Raw genomic sequence first — 17,765 nt, 5'->3', positions numbered from 1 at the left:
TTCTCAAAATTATCTACTTATTAGGTTGCACTGAAATATTTATGTGTGTTAAGTTATATTGAGATATTTAGATGCTCGTGTTACTACTGAGGAATATCTGTTCACATTTATTTATATTACATTGACAAAATAGCAGTCCTATAATTCAAGAAAACACTAAATTTCAAAAGTTTGGATAAATATAAAAATGCATTTTGAGCTCTGCTGGTTTAAGCATTTGATATCTTAGATGTATACCTTCCTTTTAGGATAACAAATACCAGGCCATGGACTAATTTGACTCTGGTTACATAATACTTGTAACACTCAAATGGGTTTGCAAATATAAACATCTCTGCTCTAGCATAGTTCTGAGGGGAGGATTATCCTTCCATATATAACACACACAAACAAGTGCAACTGGGTAGTAGGAGGCAACTATTTTTATTATGGAAAGATGGCGAAAGAGATGAACTCTTTTATAAAAAAGAACAGATCACTTTTATTAAATAATTTCCCTACAAACTTTGCAGCTTAGGCCCAGTGTCACAGAAATTTTAGAATGGTATTTAAATAGTCCTGCTTTCTTATCTCTTTCTGTTTAACATCTAGACTTTAAAAGTCACCCAATTTAGTAATCTTTAAGGCAACTATAAAGAATCAAGCCTCAACTCAGATGCAGCTTTCTGATGCAGACTATCTGTTGCCTGGGCTTCCCTGCTAGCTCAGTGGTAAAGAACCTGCCTGCAAGTCAGGAGCCGCAGGAGATGTGGGTTCGATCCCTGGGTGGGAAAGATGCCCTGGAGGAGGGCATGGCAACCCACTCCAGTATTCTTGCCTGCAGAATGCCATGCACAGAGGAACACGGTGGGCTACAGTCCATAGGGTTGCAAAGAGTCAGACACGACTGAAGTGACTAAGCACACACCTACGCATCTATTGCCTACCATTTCACTGGTCAGTCCGTCCATAAAAGAGTATTTAAGCTAACTCAAATATAGGGGGAAAAAACTCAAAAATAGGGAAAATAAGAGAAACTAGAACATGTCAAATATACTTCCTAAGAAATTATGCCTCACTGTGTAAGTTAAATATGAGAATTTCCACCTCAGTAAATCTCTCATACAAAAATAAACAACATTTAAAATAAATCTAAGTCATTATTTATATACCTTACTTAGCATATAAAAGGCAATATATAAGTAGAAATTTGATACTTCTTAAATCATTATTTGCCAGAGTATCTATAAATAAAATCATTACCCCAAATCAGAAATGCTATGATTTAAAAATTTTGTTATTAATACATAGGTTTTCTTAATACCTCACCAAAACCACCACCCACCCTTTCCCACAAAAAATATACATATTCAGGTCTGTAAGTTAGAGGCTTAAAAACACTAACATCAAGGAGTTCATTTTAATTATAAATTGATGTTGCATTTCCACAAACACCGGTGACAGCTGAAATACCAATATCCAAGAGCAATATGTAAACCTATAGTGAACCTAGCAAAATGCACCTCTCAAGGAGAAATATTTCTTTTTACAAATGTTCTAAGGAACAATGCTTAAAATCATATAAGATTTGAAATATAATTTTAACAAAGTTTACATGAAAAAAGAAAACACCAAAGTTGGTAATAATGAAAGTCTTTTGGCTTTCTTGCAAATGCAACCTTTATAATTTCCCAACCTTCAGAGTATGAACTATTTTTCCAGGAAAAACAAAATGTAAACTGCGTTTCTTATACAGCGTTATGTGTCAGAGTCACTTCCACACCCCGGTCTGCTGTCGTCTGGTCCATCACTTTCTTTGTCCCAGTCTTTCATGGATGCTCCCATCATGAAATCATCACGCAAGATCGTCCATCCTGGGCCCTCTTCTGATTTTGCTTCAGTCTAAGGGAAAGTACATGATCAAAATATTCAAAAGTCAATTTCACCATAAGGAAATTTTAGAATTCTAGGCTACAAAACAAACCTGTCAACACTTGGTTTTATAATAGGAGTGAAACCAAAACAAATGATAGATTAACTGTATGCATTATGATCATATACACATAAATATGTAGTACTGTGTTAAAAAATGTGAGCCTCATACAAGATGTTCAAGCTGGTTTTAGAAAAAGCAGAGGAACCAGAGATCAAATTGCCAACATCCGCTGGATCATCAAAAAAGCAAGCGAGTTCCAGAAAAGCATCTATTTCTGCTTTATTGACTATGCCAAAGCCTTTGACTGTGTGGATCAAAATAACTGTGGAAAATTCTGAAAGAGATGGGAATACCAGACCACCTGATCTGCCTCTTGAGAAATTTGTATGCAGGTCAGGAAGCAACAGTTAGAACTGGACATGGAACAACAGACTGGTTCCAAATAGGAAAAGGAGTACGTCAAGGCTGTATATTGTCACCCTGCTTATTTAACTTATATGCAGGGTACATCATGAGAAACGCTGGAGTGGAAGAAACACAAGCTGGAATCAAGATTGCCGGGAGAAATATTAATAACCTCAGATATGCAGATGACACCACCCTTACGGCAGAAAGTGAAGAGGAACTAAAAAGCCTCTTGATGAAAGTGAAAATGGAGAGTGAAAAAGTTGGCTTAAAGCTCAACATTCAGAAAACGAAGGTCATGGCATCTGGTCCCATCACTTCATGGGAAATAGATGGGGAAACAGTGGAAACAGTGTCAGACTTTATTTTTCTGGGCTCCAAAATCACTGCAGATGGTGATTGCAGCCATGAAATTAAAAGACACTTACTCTTTGGAAGGAAAGTTATGACCAACCTAGACAGCATATTCAAAAGCAGAGACATTACTTTGCCAACAAATGTTCGTCTAGTCAAGGCTATGGTTTTTCCTGGGGTCATGTATGGATGTGAGAGTTGGACTGTGAAGAAGGCTGAGCGACGAAGAATTGATGCTTTTGAACTGTGGTGTTGGACAAGACTCTTGAGAGTCCCTTGGACTGCAAGGAGATCCAACCAGTCCATTCTGAAGGAGATCAGCCCTGGGATTTCTTTGGAAGGAATGATGCTACAGCTGAAACTCCAGTACTTTGGCCACCTCATGCCAAGAGTTGACTCATTGGAAAAGACCCTGATGCTGGGAGAGATCGGGGGGCAAAAGGAGAAGGGGATGACAGAGGATGAGATGGCTGGATGGCATCACTGACTCGATGGACGTGAGTCTGAGTGAACTCCGGGAGTTGGTGATGGACAGGGAGGCCTGGCGTGCTGTGATTCATGGGGTCGCAAAGAGTCGGACACGACTGAGCAACTGATCTGATCATACAAGAACCACGGAGGCAGAATTATATTTTTTATCTGCAGTGTGTGGGGGGCGCGGGGGCGGGGGCGGCGGGGGGCATTGTTTGTGGTGATATAGTAAAATCTAGGTTTGGGATCAATTTTTTAAATCTTCTGACAATCAAAACAGACTTACAAAATATTATTTCACAGTCAGTGATAACCTATTAGAAAACATTTGGCAAATTATTTTAACAGAGAAATTTTTAACATGGTATTTTAATCCAAAATTAATTGAAAGAGTGAAAAATGAAACTAACCTGATACTGTGCTAGGTGTTTATAGATGCTCTCACATTTAAAATTTGATAAAAATCTGGACCAAATTTTATATAAGTTATGATCTCACTGCCTCCCCAAATCATGGACTCAAAAGACTAGTCACACGCTAAAACCATAAATAACTGAACCAGGCAATAAACATAATGGCAGTCAATTCATTTTGTTTATTCATAGGATTTATATAAAACCATGCAAGAGAGTCTGAGAATTACAGCCTTTTATTTCACGGTACAACAGTACCACCTTGTGGCATTAATTAAGTAGTGCAGGAGGCTGAATTAGTTTCTTCATTCCACAAATATTCACTGAGAACTGCCTATCAAACACTGTCCCGAGTGTGAGAAAGAGAGATGAACAAAACAAAGTCCCTGTCTTCATGGAGCTAACAGTCTGTGCTTTTCTACTTACTCCATGCACAGAAATAAACAATGTGGGGACAATATCTAAATATACAAGAACCCATTTGGTTAGAGAAAACAGTTACTTTATGGGAGCCTATTAACCTATAAAAAGCAATTATTAGGAGAAAAGATGTTAAAAACACTTACAGGGTTAAGAGATTACTTATCTAATTCTGAAGCCATTTTTTTTTTAATTTAAAAAAATATAGCCCTAAAACAATAATAATAATAATAATGGTAATTTTTTTTTTTAAAAAAAAGGATGCTATCACAAACAGGAAAAAATGTCCTTTTGGCTTACTCGTCAAAGCTTTTCCCTAAATAGACCCCGAAGACTGAAGAGCATATAAATGTGAAAAAGTTTTCAGAACTGACTTAGTGAATCAAACAGTACACTCTGTACTATAATTTAACCAGCATGAAGCAACAAGAGACATCTGTGTTGGTTAAAAACCCAACCACAGGACAGTTCCAATGCTTTCTGTGCCGCCACTGACAGAGGGCGACAAAGCAGAAAGGCAGTTTATAACGCTGCTCCTGGAGGACGCCAACACGCCTCCATTCCTCATCTCTATAGGACCAAACCCACATTCCTAAACGACTTCTGCTTCTGTTAGATTCAGTTACTTACCTGAATAAAAGGCCATTTTCCCTGAGTCAGCTCAAGTTTTCTCTGCCAATCTCACCTTACTTAAATAAGCCAGAGCTGTTCCCAATGAACAGAGATCCACTTTGAACCATTAACTGTAACACCTCTGCCAAGTTAATTACTCAAGTTTAGTCACTAGCAAAGTGAAAGTCACGCAGTCATATCTGGCCCTTTGCGACTCCATGGACTATATACAGTCCATGGAATTCTCCAGCCCATTGGACACTCTGCAACCCCATGGAGTGTAACCCGCCAGGCTCCTCTGTCCATGGGATTTCCCAGAGGCAAGAGTACTGGAGTGGGTTGCCATTTCCTTCTCCAGGGGATCTTCCTGACCCAGGGATCAAACCTGTGTCTCCTGCCTTGGCAGGTGGATTTTTTTACCACTGTGCCACCTGGGAAGCTCAATCCATGAGGACAAGATCCAAAGAGAAAACAGCAACACGATTTTAGAAGGTGGAAGCAGATGGATCATGTCTTGGCAAAGCCAAGGAAGGTAAATCCTACAACTCCAACTGTCAGTCTGACAACTAACCCAACTCACCCTGCAGACTTTTCAGGGGTAAAAAAAACAAAACCTAGGAATGGGCAGTTCTGGTACTTTTGCACGTAAGGATAGAACGGAGGAATCAAGATAAAGAGAAATGGGTGAAAGTTAGATTGAGAAACAAGGAATCAAGATTAAGAGAACTGGGTGAAAGTTAGACTGAGAAACAATCAGATTGTTCCCCCTGGATTCGCCTCCCCACTCCCCTGGCAGAAGACTAGAGGTTTAACCTCTGGAGGGGTAAGGGGCTAGCCCAGAACAAAGCATGGGGCGGTATCAAAACCAGGGATTCAGTTCCACACAAGCACACACGCTTCATCTCCAATAAGGAGTCCTGCCATTCCCATGGTGGACTCCCAAAATGCTAGCAGCCAGAGCTGTTTCCTCCAGGGAGGAGATCAGGAACACTCCATAGAAAATCTAACCAGTGACTATTAAATAACACACTAAGAGAAGGCTACATTAAAGCTCACATGTCATGTGGACAAACTCCACATATTCAGAGCATCCAATCAACTTTTCTAGGAGTAATTTGTTCTAATCATGAACAAATAAGATTTATCAAAAAGAAGAGGAAGAATAATATAAACAAACATTTAAAAAGCAACTTCTAAGAAAAATAAAGTATTCAAATTAAAAAAAAAAAACTTAAGGGAAAATATCATTAATATCCCTGAAGAGTTAGGAGATTATATTGTAACTACAAAATGAGAACAGTTGCTATTTTAAAAAAGAAACATTGAGAGACTAACAAAGAGCTTAGAAATAAAAGCATGATGGCTAAAAAAAAAAAAAAAAGTATAAAGGTGAGAAGACAAAGCTAAGGAAATCATGCAAAAAATAGAGCAGAAAGAAAAAAGTAATGGAAAACATTAGAAAAAGATAACTGGACAAACATTCTGGAAGACTCCAGCACAGTGCCTAGTCAAGCAGTGAGGAAAGCCTGGTGAACAGCGCCCTCAAGGAAGACAAAAGCCCCGGGGGTGCTGCTGTTGTTCAGTCACTAAGTCGAGTCCCACTCTTTGTGACCCCATGGCCTGAAGCCCATCCCATCCCCTGCTCCTGGAGTTTCATATGCTTTACCAAAATAGTGGGAGTATCAACTTACATTCCCACCAGCTATGCAAGAAGGTTCCCTTTTCTCCACACCCTCTCCAGCATTTGACTTTTACCAGCAACACAAGAGGGTTCCCTTTTCCCCGCACCCTCTCCAGAATTTGTTTGTAGACTTTTTGATGATGGTCATTCTGACTGATGTGTGGTGGTATCTCAATGTAGTTTTAATTTGCATTTCTCTCATAATGAGTGATGTTGAGCATCTTTTCATGTGTTTGTTAGCCACTTGTATGTCTTCTTTGGAGAAATGTCTGTTCAGGTCTTTTTTTCCCACTTTTTGATGGGGCGGTTTGTTTCTCCAGTATTGAGTTGTATGATCTGCTTGTATATTTTGTAAATTAATTCTCTGTCAGTTGGTTCCCTTGCTATTATTTTCTCCCATTCTGAGGGTTTCCTTTTCACCTTGTTTGTAATTTCTTTTGCTGTGCAAAAGCCTTCAAGTTTAATTACATCCCACTTGTTTATTTTTGTTTTTATTTCCATTATTCTAGGAGAAGGGTCACAGAAGATCTTGCTTTGATTTATGTCATCGAGGATTCTGCCTATGTTTTCCTCTGTTTTATAGTTTCTGGTCTTACATTTAGGTCTTTAATCCATTTTGAGTTTATCTTTGTGTATGGCATTAGGAAGTGTTTTAATTTCATTCTTTTCAACCGGGCTGTCCAGTTTTCCTAGCACCACTACACAGGGCACTATGGAAGATGATGAAAGTCGCTCCGTCGTGTCCAACTCTTTGTGACCCTATGTACCATACAGTCCATGGAATTCTCCAGGCCAGAATACTGGAGTGGGTAGCTGTTTCCTTCACCAGGGGATCTTCTCAATGCAGGGATCAAACCCAGGTCTCCAGCATTGCAGGTGGATTCTCAACCAGCTGAGCAGTATACATGGGTGCAATCTCAAAAACAACAGAATGATCTCTGTTCATTTCCAAGGCAAACCATTCAGTATCCCAGTAATCCAAGTCTATGCCCCAACCACTAATGCTGAAGAAGCTGAAGTTGAACATATACCCCAACCACTAATGCCAAAGAAGCTGAAGTTGAACAGTTCTATGATGACTTACAAGACCTTCTAGAACTAACATCAAAAAAAGATGTCCTTTTCATCATAGGGGATTGGAATGCAAAAGTAGGACATCAAGAGATACCTGGAGTAACAGGCAAATTTGGCTTTGGAATACAGAATGAAGCAGGGCAAAGGTTAATAGAATTTTGCCAAGACAGCACACCAGTCATAGCAAACACCCTCTTCTAAAAACACAATGTCTACACATGGACATTACCAGGTGGTCAATACCGAAATCAGACTGATTACATTCCTTGCAACTGAAGATGGAAAGGTCTATACAGTCAGCAAAAACAAGACCAAGGGCTGATTGTGGCTCAGATCATGAATTCCTTATTGCAAAATTCAGACTTCAATTGAAAAGTAGGGAAAACCACTTGACCATTCAGGTATGACCTAAATCAAATCCCTTACGATTATACAGTGGAAGTGACAAAAAGATTCAAGGGATTAGATCTGACAGAGTGCCTGAAGAACTATGGGAGGTTTGTGACACTGTATAGGAGGCAGTGATCAAGACCATCGCCAAGAAAAAGAAATGCAAAAAGGCAAAACGGTTGTCTGAGGAGGTCTTACAAATAACTGTGAAAAGAAGAGAAGTGAAAGACAAAGGAGAAAAGGAACCAACGATCTCATCCTCTGTCATCCCCTTCTCCTCCTGCCTTCAGTCTTTCCCAGCATCAGGGTCTTTTCAAATGAGTCAGCTCTTTGCATCAGGTGGCCCAAAGTATTGGAGTTTCAGCTTCAACAACAGTCCTTCCAATGAATATTCAGGACTGATTTCCTTTAGGATGGACTGGTTGGATCTCCTTGCATAAGGGACTCTCAAGAGTCTTCTCCAACACCACACATGAACACAATATACTACTAAATCATCTGTTATAACCTAAAAATTACACAGTAGAATGAGTACTAAAATACACTGAGAACTGAAGCACACTTTAAGTTAATTTCTATGAAAGTCAGAAGTTGGGCAAGTTATCTCACACAACAAATATACATAATTGCAACTTACTGGATCTTTTCTATAAAGATGGCTTTCCATTAAGCATAAAACTTCCTTAAAAAAATGGAGCACCCACAAAGAAAAGGTGGATCAGAGATTAAGAGAAAGAGAAAAAGTGTGAGGCAAATTCCAAATGTGTCCTTCATTGGTAAAAGTTGCCTAAGGTGATCCCTAGATACTGTTGTTGTTCAATCACTGAGTCATGTCTGACTCTGTGTGACCCCCATGGACTATAGCTCATCAGGCTCCTCTGTCCATGGGATTTCCCACTGGAGTGGGTTGCCATTTCCTTCTCCAAAGGATCTTCCTGATACAGGGATCGAACTCTCATCTCCTGTATCGGCAGGCAGATTCTTTACCACTGAGCCACCAGGGAAGTCCAATCGCTAGAGAGATTTCATTAACTTTTGAGACATCATGAGAATTAAAAGTTTTTGTTTTGTGTGTAAAACAGAAGCAATGGCAAACTGGTGTATTACGATTACAACAGGAATAAAAAACCCAGCGAGTTCTGGATCTGAATTACTGGTTTACCGCTGACTACAACAGCGCTACCAGTGAGAAGGTTCAGATAGAGGCCTAAGATTGGGAAGAAACTAAATGTACTTCCCATTCTTCACCTTGATATAAATATAAAGTTAAGAGACAAGCATCCAAACTGTATACATGAGACTCAGATATTTACCTCTGTCAGATGAAGTTGTGTTGACTGATCAAAATGTACCAGCTTATGAAGTCTGTCAGATTTACTGCAAGGCAACAATGACTCAATGACCTACAGCAACCTACAGGACAACTCTCTGTGCCTACATCAACTGAAAAATAAAACTGACTTAAATGCAAAAACTTAATGAAAACCATATGACACATGGAAACAAAATAGGCCCCACCCTCACTGGCCTGGCTCTGTGCAAACATTTAATCAAGATCATACAGAAGCAGTCGGTGTTGATTTTGAAGATGAAGACAACCCTTCAAAATGTTAATCAGCTTCCATTTCAAGGATCAAACACAGATACTGGCAGCTACTGAAAAGGAAAACGGAGAACAGAATTTTGGAATGATTCATTAGTCTAATATCAAATAATTAAGAGCCTGAACTCATTTCAGTTTTGAAGGGGGAAAAATTAAGTCAAATCCTAAAAAAATAAACATGATAATCATATCTATATTTAGCCATCAGCGACAGCTGATTTCATTGCTTCCCCTAAGAAGACCGTTATGTTTTCATTTTAATTTATTTTCACCTAAACTAAAAAAGGTTCACACCACTGGCTAAATTCATCTTAATACCTCTGCTGCTGCAATTTTTTTTAATGCGATTTACAACTGTAGTTAGAAAATCTCCCCTACATGTGTGAAAGGCAATCAAAATGGAATCAGTAGTGTGCTAAGAGAGCCCTCTAAAACGGAGCCAAGAAGCCATTAGAGAAGTATGACTCATGTACACCTCTGCCTGGATGGACTCTGACCTTCTGATCGGAAGAAGCCATTCAGGACACTTGCCACAAACTCATGACAGCAGAGTCTTATCTACTTGGACCTCCTACCCTGAAACAACTCATGATTCCTTAAGGACAAATCCCTGACTTTAGTCAGTCTATCACAATTCTCGGCAGGTGACTTTTGTTAAGTCCCTGTCTCTTTCTCTTCCAGGATTATCCAAATCTGCCTCCCTCAAATTGTAGTTCTTAAGATTCAACAAATAAACTCTTTTCTTATTTGCAGCCTCCTGCATTGAGAGGTGGTGGTGGTGGTGACAGATCCTGTCTTAAAGTTCTGCCTATGAAATTAAGAGCATACGAAAAACCCCTTCATATTAAAAATATGTATTCTGGTAGAAATCAACAGAAGTAAAATATAGCCCCAAATCTTTAGCATTTGAGTAAGAACATCAATGATTTTCTAACTGTGTAAGACACTGTGACATCCCACTAAAGAATTGAAAGTTGAATCATAAAAATTGAATATTTTCAATCTTGAATATAAGAGAATTTCAATGAAGAACCTACTGATTCAAGATTATATGGAAGATCCCATGTCTAAGCAAACTTAACTTTTCTTTAATTCTCAAAGAATTCTTAATAAGCAATTCCCAAGTGAAGAGCAACTAAAGAGCCTCTTGATGAAAGTCAAAGAGAGTGAAAAAGCTGGCTTAAAACTAACATTCAAACACCAAGAAAATGGCATCTGGTCCCATCACTTCATGGCAAGTAGATAGGGAAAAAGTATAAACAGTGGCAGATTTTATTTTCTTGGGCTCCAAAATCACTGCAGATGGTGACTGCAGCCATGAAATTAAAAGAAGCTTGCTCCTCGGAAGAAAAGCTATGACAAACCTAGATAGTGCATTAAAAAGCAGAGACATCACTGTGCCAACAAAATAACATCTAGTGAAAGCTATGTTTTTCCAGTCGTCATGTACGGATGTGAGAGTTGGACCATAAACAAGGCTGAGCACCATAGAACTGATGTTTTCAAACTGTGGTGCTGGAAGACTCTTGAGAGTCCCTTGGACAGCAAGATCAAACCAGTGAATCCTAAAGGAAATCAATCCTAAATACTCATTGGAAGCACTGATGCTGAAGCTGAAGCTCCAAGCCTTTGGCCACATGATGCAAAGAACCAACTCACTGGGAAAGACCCTGATGCTGGGAAAGATTGAGGGCAGGAGAAGGGGACAACAGAGGATGAGATGGTTGTATGGCATCACCGACTCAACAGACATGAGTTTGAGCAAATTCCCAGAGATAGGGAAGGACAGGGAAGCCTGGTGTGCTGCAGTCCACAAGTTCACAGTTGGACAAAACTAATCAACTGAACAACTGTCTTGATCAATTTCTGCCTTCTCCTTCCTTCACAGGCCCTTTTTTTTTTTTTTTTAAGTTCTTTTAACTGTCTTACTATGATGGGATTCTGGGAACAAGCCCACTTGAGCTTCATTTTTGTTAACTTTTTGTTTAATTTCCAGATTCTCTGCTGCTGCTACTGCTAAGTCACTTCAGTCGTGTCCAACTCTGTGCGACCCCATAGACGGAAGCCCACCAGGCTCCACCATCCCTGGGATTCTCCAGGCAAGAACACTGGAGAGGGTTGCCATTTCCTTTTCCAGTGCATGAAAGTGAAAAGTGAAAGTGAAGTCGCTCAGTTGTGCCCGACTCTTAGCGACCCCAGGGACTGCAGCCCACCAGGCTCCTCCGTCCATGGGATTTTCCAGGCAAGAGTACTGGAGTGGGTTGCCATTGCCTTATGTCCTTGCTCAACGAAGACTCTTTCTGGTTTCTTCTATTCTAACTTGCAACCATCCAGCTCCACAGAATTAAATTTTAGGAAACATTCCTGAAACTCCGATTTTCTTCATTGTTTATAATCTCTGAAGGACTGCTAATAAGTAGACAAAACTGCCTAAAAGGACAAACGTAACATCTCAAGGAGTCTTTTGACACAAGTCCTCTATTCATTTTCATACTTAATTAGGAATGTGAGATATTCAGAATACACTCCACCAGTCTCTTAAAGTACATCATTATTTTATCTGCTACATTATACAGTACACATCAATGAGAATTCAGATTTATAACAAATGAGCAGAGCTGTGAATTTATCTAGAAAATAGATACCAATGTTTTAGTATCACAAACTGTTTAAACCTTAAATGACACAAACATACATAAGCCTCTCTTCTGTGTGAGAACAGAGCAAGAAGGCACCTCTAATGATAAAGGAAAGGTGTCCTCTCCAGACACCAAATCTCCCAGCGCCAATCTTGGACTCCCAGCCCCCAGCACCGTGAGAAATGAATGTCTGTTGTTTTTAAGCCACCCAGTCTGTGATAACCCGGTATAGCAGTCTGAATGGGCTAAAACAGTATGTGACCTGACAACTCTCTCTTCTGAAATGTGAGGGATGATAATAAATATCCCATCTCTCACATATTACATGCACAGCCAGCCATATGGGTCACTGATTATAAAAACATGGCTGCTTTTACCACCAAATAGACTCCTTGTCAGTCTTTTAAATGTAATACATGATGATTCTCCCTCTATTCTTCTCTTTTTTGAAGAAGAGCAACCATCAAGGCCCTTGCAGCAACCGAATGCAGAGAATTCTTGCTAGTCCAGCACTGCAGTTAATGAGACAAGGTATCAACAAACAAAAAAAATTTTTTTTTAATTTTTTAAGTTCTTTGTAAGACCATGAAAAGCTATACAAACTAAATGAAGTTTTATCTGGTAGATAATATGTGTAATATCAATCTACTGAAGTCAAGAAAAGATTTTAAAATAAATGTATTGTCCCACTAGAGTTCCCTGTACAAATAGGTGATTCCAAGTCTGGGATACAGGAAGTTCAAGGTTCAGTCTGGGACATCTTGCTGTCCCAGAAACCAAGAAAGCACTCAAAGAAAAATGAGGTCATCAAAAGGCCATGAGGGTTAGTATGCACTGGTTCCCATTACCTCATTTGTGAATTTAAGTGTCAAAAAGCACAGTGATTGTAAAGGACTGAACAATAATAACTCCTGTGTCCATGATATTAAAAAAAAAAAACGCAAAAGGGGAGGGAAAGAAGGTTCACTCGCCACAACTGGAGATGACTGTTAAACCAACTTCTCACTCCAAAAAGCAATAATTAAAGGGAAAGGAATCTTAGCCCCCACCTTTAGGAACTTAAATTCAGTCCTAGAAAAACAAACAAAAACTAAAGGAGAAAGTCATCATTCTGTAAATGACATTAACTGTTTTAGGCAAGAATAATCAACTGATGCTAAAAGGCAAAGATATACAGGCAAAGGTAAACTAGATATTAGTTCCTTTCAAAGTACACACCTCAGAAATGACTTTATAACTGTAGGGGGGACATGCACCCTTAATAAGGGACTATTTATTACCACTGTAACCAAATGAGAAACCACCGTCACTAATATGAGATGTGATGCAACACGAAGTACACAGCATTTAAGTATCGCACCTATGAAATAGGCCGAGCTGCTGCTGCTGCTGCTAAGTCACTTCAGTCGTGTCCGACTCTGTGCGACCCCATAGACGGAAGCCCACCAGGCTCCCCCATCCCTGGGATTCTCCAGGCAAGAACAGTGGAGTGGGTTGCCATTTCCTTCTCCAATGCATGAAAGTGAAAAGTGAAAGTGAAGTCACTCGGTCGTGTCTGACTCTAAGCAACCCCACAGACTGCAGCCCACCAGGCTCCTCCATCCATGGGATTTTCCAGGCAAGAGTACTGGAGTTGGGTGCCATTGCCTTCTCCAGAAATAAGCCGAGAGTCTACCCTAAATCCTAACCTTTAGCCCTAACTTCAGGGTTACATAAAAAGGACACAGAGGAACAAGTTAGTAGAAGACATCATGACAAAATCATCAGACGAATTCAGAATCTGGATTCATCTTCAAGACAACTGGTTTCTCTCTGTATAGGGTCTCCTTAAAGGGGGAGGGGGCACGCATGGGATGAGGAGGACTGGTCAGGAAGAAGAGGGAGGAAACAAGATTAACACAACCAAATGTAAGGCATGAACCCTGACTGGATTTTGGGTCTCAAAGTTTCAAAAGCATTCTTTGAATTTTGCGGTATGTGAATCGTATCTCAATAAAGCTCTTTCTTAAAAAAAGAGTCTCTGAGACAGTATAGACAGTACCTTCAAGTAGTCACCCCAAACAAACAAAAACCAGATGGAGAGAGAATAGGCAGACAGCTATATAAAATAAACACATGGACAACTGCTAACAATTTTAGCAACTAGGTGAGAGAAATAGTGGTCTTTCATACTTTTTTCCTGTTTAAAAATCTTCTATAAAATGACTGAGGGGAAAAAAAAAAGGATTCTAAAATTTCTATTAGGCAAACGATTAAATGATATCCAATAACTTTACAAAATTTCTTGATAAATGAATGCAAAGTCAATTCCAACAGTAAACTTATAAAGAATTTTCTCTTCTTTGGCCACAATGCACGGCTAGCTAGATCTCAGTTTCCTGACCAGGAAGTGAACCCAGGCCCACTGCAGTAAAAGCACAAAGTCTTAGGCACTGGATGATGAGGGAATTCCCTAAGGAATTTGCCAAATGAGTTTAATGAATTTCATTATTCTGAAGTGTTTCACTATGATAATATTTTATCTTGCTTCCTTCTTAGCAGTTTTGAGGAATAAGATTTTAAAATGAGTTATTTCCAAGTGCTACCATGCAACCAGCGAAGGGAGCTGAGACTCGGGAGAACTCAGCAGGCTGCCTGGCTCACCGCCTGGCCCAGTCTGGGCAGGTGACACTGGCTCGCCAGGCAGCCCCCTTCTTTCCAGCTTGTCTAGGTGAGCGGACGGAGACCGTCTTCTGCTCTGCTTCTAAAAAAGTACCTCACTACTCTAAGCACACAGGCACTGACGGCTAAAGAGGGTTCTGAAGCAACATAGCCTGGGTTTTGATCCAGAGTCTGTCCATTATTATCAGTGGGACCTGGGGCAGGTCATTTAACCTCACTTTGGGTTTCTCAACTCTAAAATGGAAGTTCTGGTATTTCTTAGAGTGATAATTACAGAGAAACACCTTCCATAGTACCTGGCGCAAACAATAGGACGACCCCTCCCAGCCCCGCTACCACAATTCCTACCTAGAAATGCCTTGAGTCGTCATGTACACACAGAACTCCCAACTCAGGACATCTGTGATATTCTAATGATGCTCTGTGCTTTGCTCACAATGATGAGAATGCTCAAATAGTAGGAAAGCACACACTTAGAAATCAAAGTCTCCCTGGTAAAAAAAAATCTTTTAAGTAACACATTTCAACCACAGCTTGAAGTGAGGAGTAAGAAAAAGTGGACACATTTCTAGGTCCTCAAATCTAGCTTTATTATTTTGTTAAGAATTACGCATTAGTAAACCAGATACACCTAAAACGAGAATTGTTGTTGCTTTGTTGTTTAAGTCGTGTCTGACTCTTTGCAACCCCGTGGACTGCAGCCCACCAGGCTCCTCTGTCCATGGGATCTCCCAGTCAGTGCTGGAGTGGGTTGCCATTACCTTCTCCAGGGGATCTTCCCGACCCAGGGAATGAACCCGTGTTCCCTGCATTGCCCAGGTGGGTTCTTTACCACTGAGCCTCCAGGGAAGTGCAAAATGATAGACAATTTTCCAAACACAATTTTTATTCAATTATTGGGTAATTTTTGGACTACCTTGTAATTCAGCAGAAGTAACAACAGTTTCCCTTCAAACTAGCTTCCAACTTTAGACTCATCTTTGACTATTCGTTAGGAAAAAAATAACTGAATATAAGAAACTCATTCTAATAATGACATGCAGTTGCAAACGTTTATATAGCGCTAACCAGATACTAAGCACTGTTCTAATTCTAAGCACTTTACAAATACTAATTCACTTGACCCTCACAGTTATCTCTGTGAGGTGATGATAACCCCTAGAATGACTGTCTCAAACAGAGGAAAAACCTGAGGTTTGGTGAGGCTAAGCAACCTCTCTTCACTAAGTGGTAGACCAAGTATTTGGAAGCCAGTTGGTCTGGCTCTGGAGTCTGGCATCTCTGCCACTATGTATAATACACCATCCATCCCATACACATACTCAACTGCCTATAACACAGAAACGATGATTTTTAGCGAGATACAATAAAATATTCTTTTGATTTTTAAAAATGCACCATAAGTGCAAACACATGCTACAAGACATACTTTATGCAGGACATTTAAATAAAAAAAAAAAAAAGCCTCAATCTCATTGATGAAAATTTTATGTAGGCAGCCACTTCAGCAACTTCAAATAGAACATTTTTTCAAAGAGGGCCAGAATATGTACGGCACCATTATTAATTTTTATTTTAACAGTAACTAAAGATTTCCACAGCAGCTCCATAATTATATTCTTCACTTATACCCGTATTTTCCCCACGTCAATGCTCCACGTTACCACACTGCCAAACCTAAGTTCACTGTGATTACAACTGCTGTTCACATTAGAAATCGGCCTACATCAAATTTTTTTTTTCCTACATCAAAATTAAACAGCATATTTTAAAAGAAGTGAGTACAAAGAGAAACTGGCTTTAAAGTGTTCCCATCAACAGCAGTGTGCACAATCACGTGCATTCTCATTTCAAACTCCAAGTCCCTCTTTTGTCTAAGCTCCAATCTATTTAGGCATTTTCAGTAAACAAACATTAAGCTGAATTATTTACAAAGTTAGCATTCCACACATTCCTGTTAGAGCAGCTTTTATGTGAGAGTAAAATACTGTTGCCTTGCAATGTAGGGGCAACTTAAGGACAGCATCTTTCTCTACATCCCCACCCCCAAGTCCTTTTCAAACCTGAGGCCTGAAAACTGCTGGGGGACCACTGGGGGACGTGTGTGAGGAGTCCTTCCGTTCCATTCCCAAGGCATTCTCCTTTGGGAGTAGGAATTCAAGATGTCTAGGAACCAGCATGAATGCACAATTTTAAAAGTACACAGCAATTAAGAGTCTAGGTCTAAGTTACCAAGATACCAAAGAAGCCAGGTATTGCAAAAGTATTCCCACCACTAAATATCTAGCTGTGAAGAAATTACATGGCTGCCATTTACGAGAAATAGAGTTCCCTAACTTATCTCTGTGTTTGACACATATCTGTGTTTGTGCTCCTATCACAAAATCAGAAAAAAAGTAAATACCTTATCTCTTCTAATAATTTCTGCCCTTGATTTTGACGAAATTTGCTGCCCTGCAATCACTAGGGAAGCTACTTTCTAACAGAAACTAGCTGGCACTTACTACAAGATTATCATTGTAGTTTCATTATCACAAAAGCCAAAATGGACATACTGGCAATTTCAAATAGATGAAAACCTTGCAGAAAGTCTGTAACTCAAGAGTGCTAAGTAACAGTTAGTCAATGATCTCCTAACAGCAGCCAATATATTCTCCTTAAGAGACTTACAGATTTAAATTGCATCACGCTTGCTTCAATGCCACCTTTAAGGAAACAGGCACTTAAATGCCAAGAAATCTGAATGAATTTCAGTCAACTTTTCAAGAAAAGAGCAAAAGGAAAAATCACAACTTTAAAGGTATGGAAAAACATGAGCAACTCTAATTACCAAAATCTTGGGTTATTCAACATACTGGGAAAACAGATCACTCTAGACGGGTACGTGTTCTGAAATGAGGATAAGAAGGTACTATTTCCTTAAGGCGTAAAACAAATCTTTCTTACACAAAATGTAAGTTTTTGTTGCTTCCTTAAACAGAGTGTCCTAAATACAATTTAATCTTTGTTAAAAAAAAAAAAATTCACTCAAAGTTAACATCAAGGAAGCAGCCAGTGTGCCCTGCCATATGTTGGTATGTGGCTGGTACAGGGCTTCATTTATTTGGTCCAACAGAGGGATTTATAG

General features: G+C 39.5%; 1 protein-coding gene across 2 annotated transcripts in view; it reads right to left on the bottom strand.

Moving 5' to 3' along the window:
- Positions 1-1,361: 1,361 nt before the first annotated feature.
- RRP15 (ribosomal RNA processing 15 homolog) overlaps positions 1,362-17,765 on the bottom strand; it is a 54,190-nt gene continuing 37,786 nt past the window's right edge. Inside the window, exon 5 of one of the 2 annotated variants that reach the window (XM_055581913.1) lies at positions 1,362-1,881. In XM_055581913.1, the coding sequence (XP_055437888.1) occupies positions 1,738-1,881 (144 nt within the window). In that variant the 3' untranslated portion in view covers positions 1,362-1,737. Of the gene's footprint in view, positions 1,882-6,814; positions 7,188-17,765 lie in introns of those variants that run through there. The other variant, XM_055581914.1, reaches the window with a different exon arrangement.

Source organism: Bubalus kerabau, chromosome 5 (assembly GCF_029407905.1).
Source record: "Bubalus kerabau isolate K-KA32 ecotype Philippines breed swamp buffalo chromosome 5, PCC_UOA_SB_1v2, whole genome shotgun sequence".
In the NCBI taxonomy this organism is placed as follows: domain Eukaryota; kingdom Metazoa; phylum Chordata; class Mammalia; order Artiodactyla; family Bovidae; genus Bubalus; species Bubalus kerabau.
This window is presented reverse-complemented; position numbering and strand designations above follow the sequence as displayed.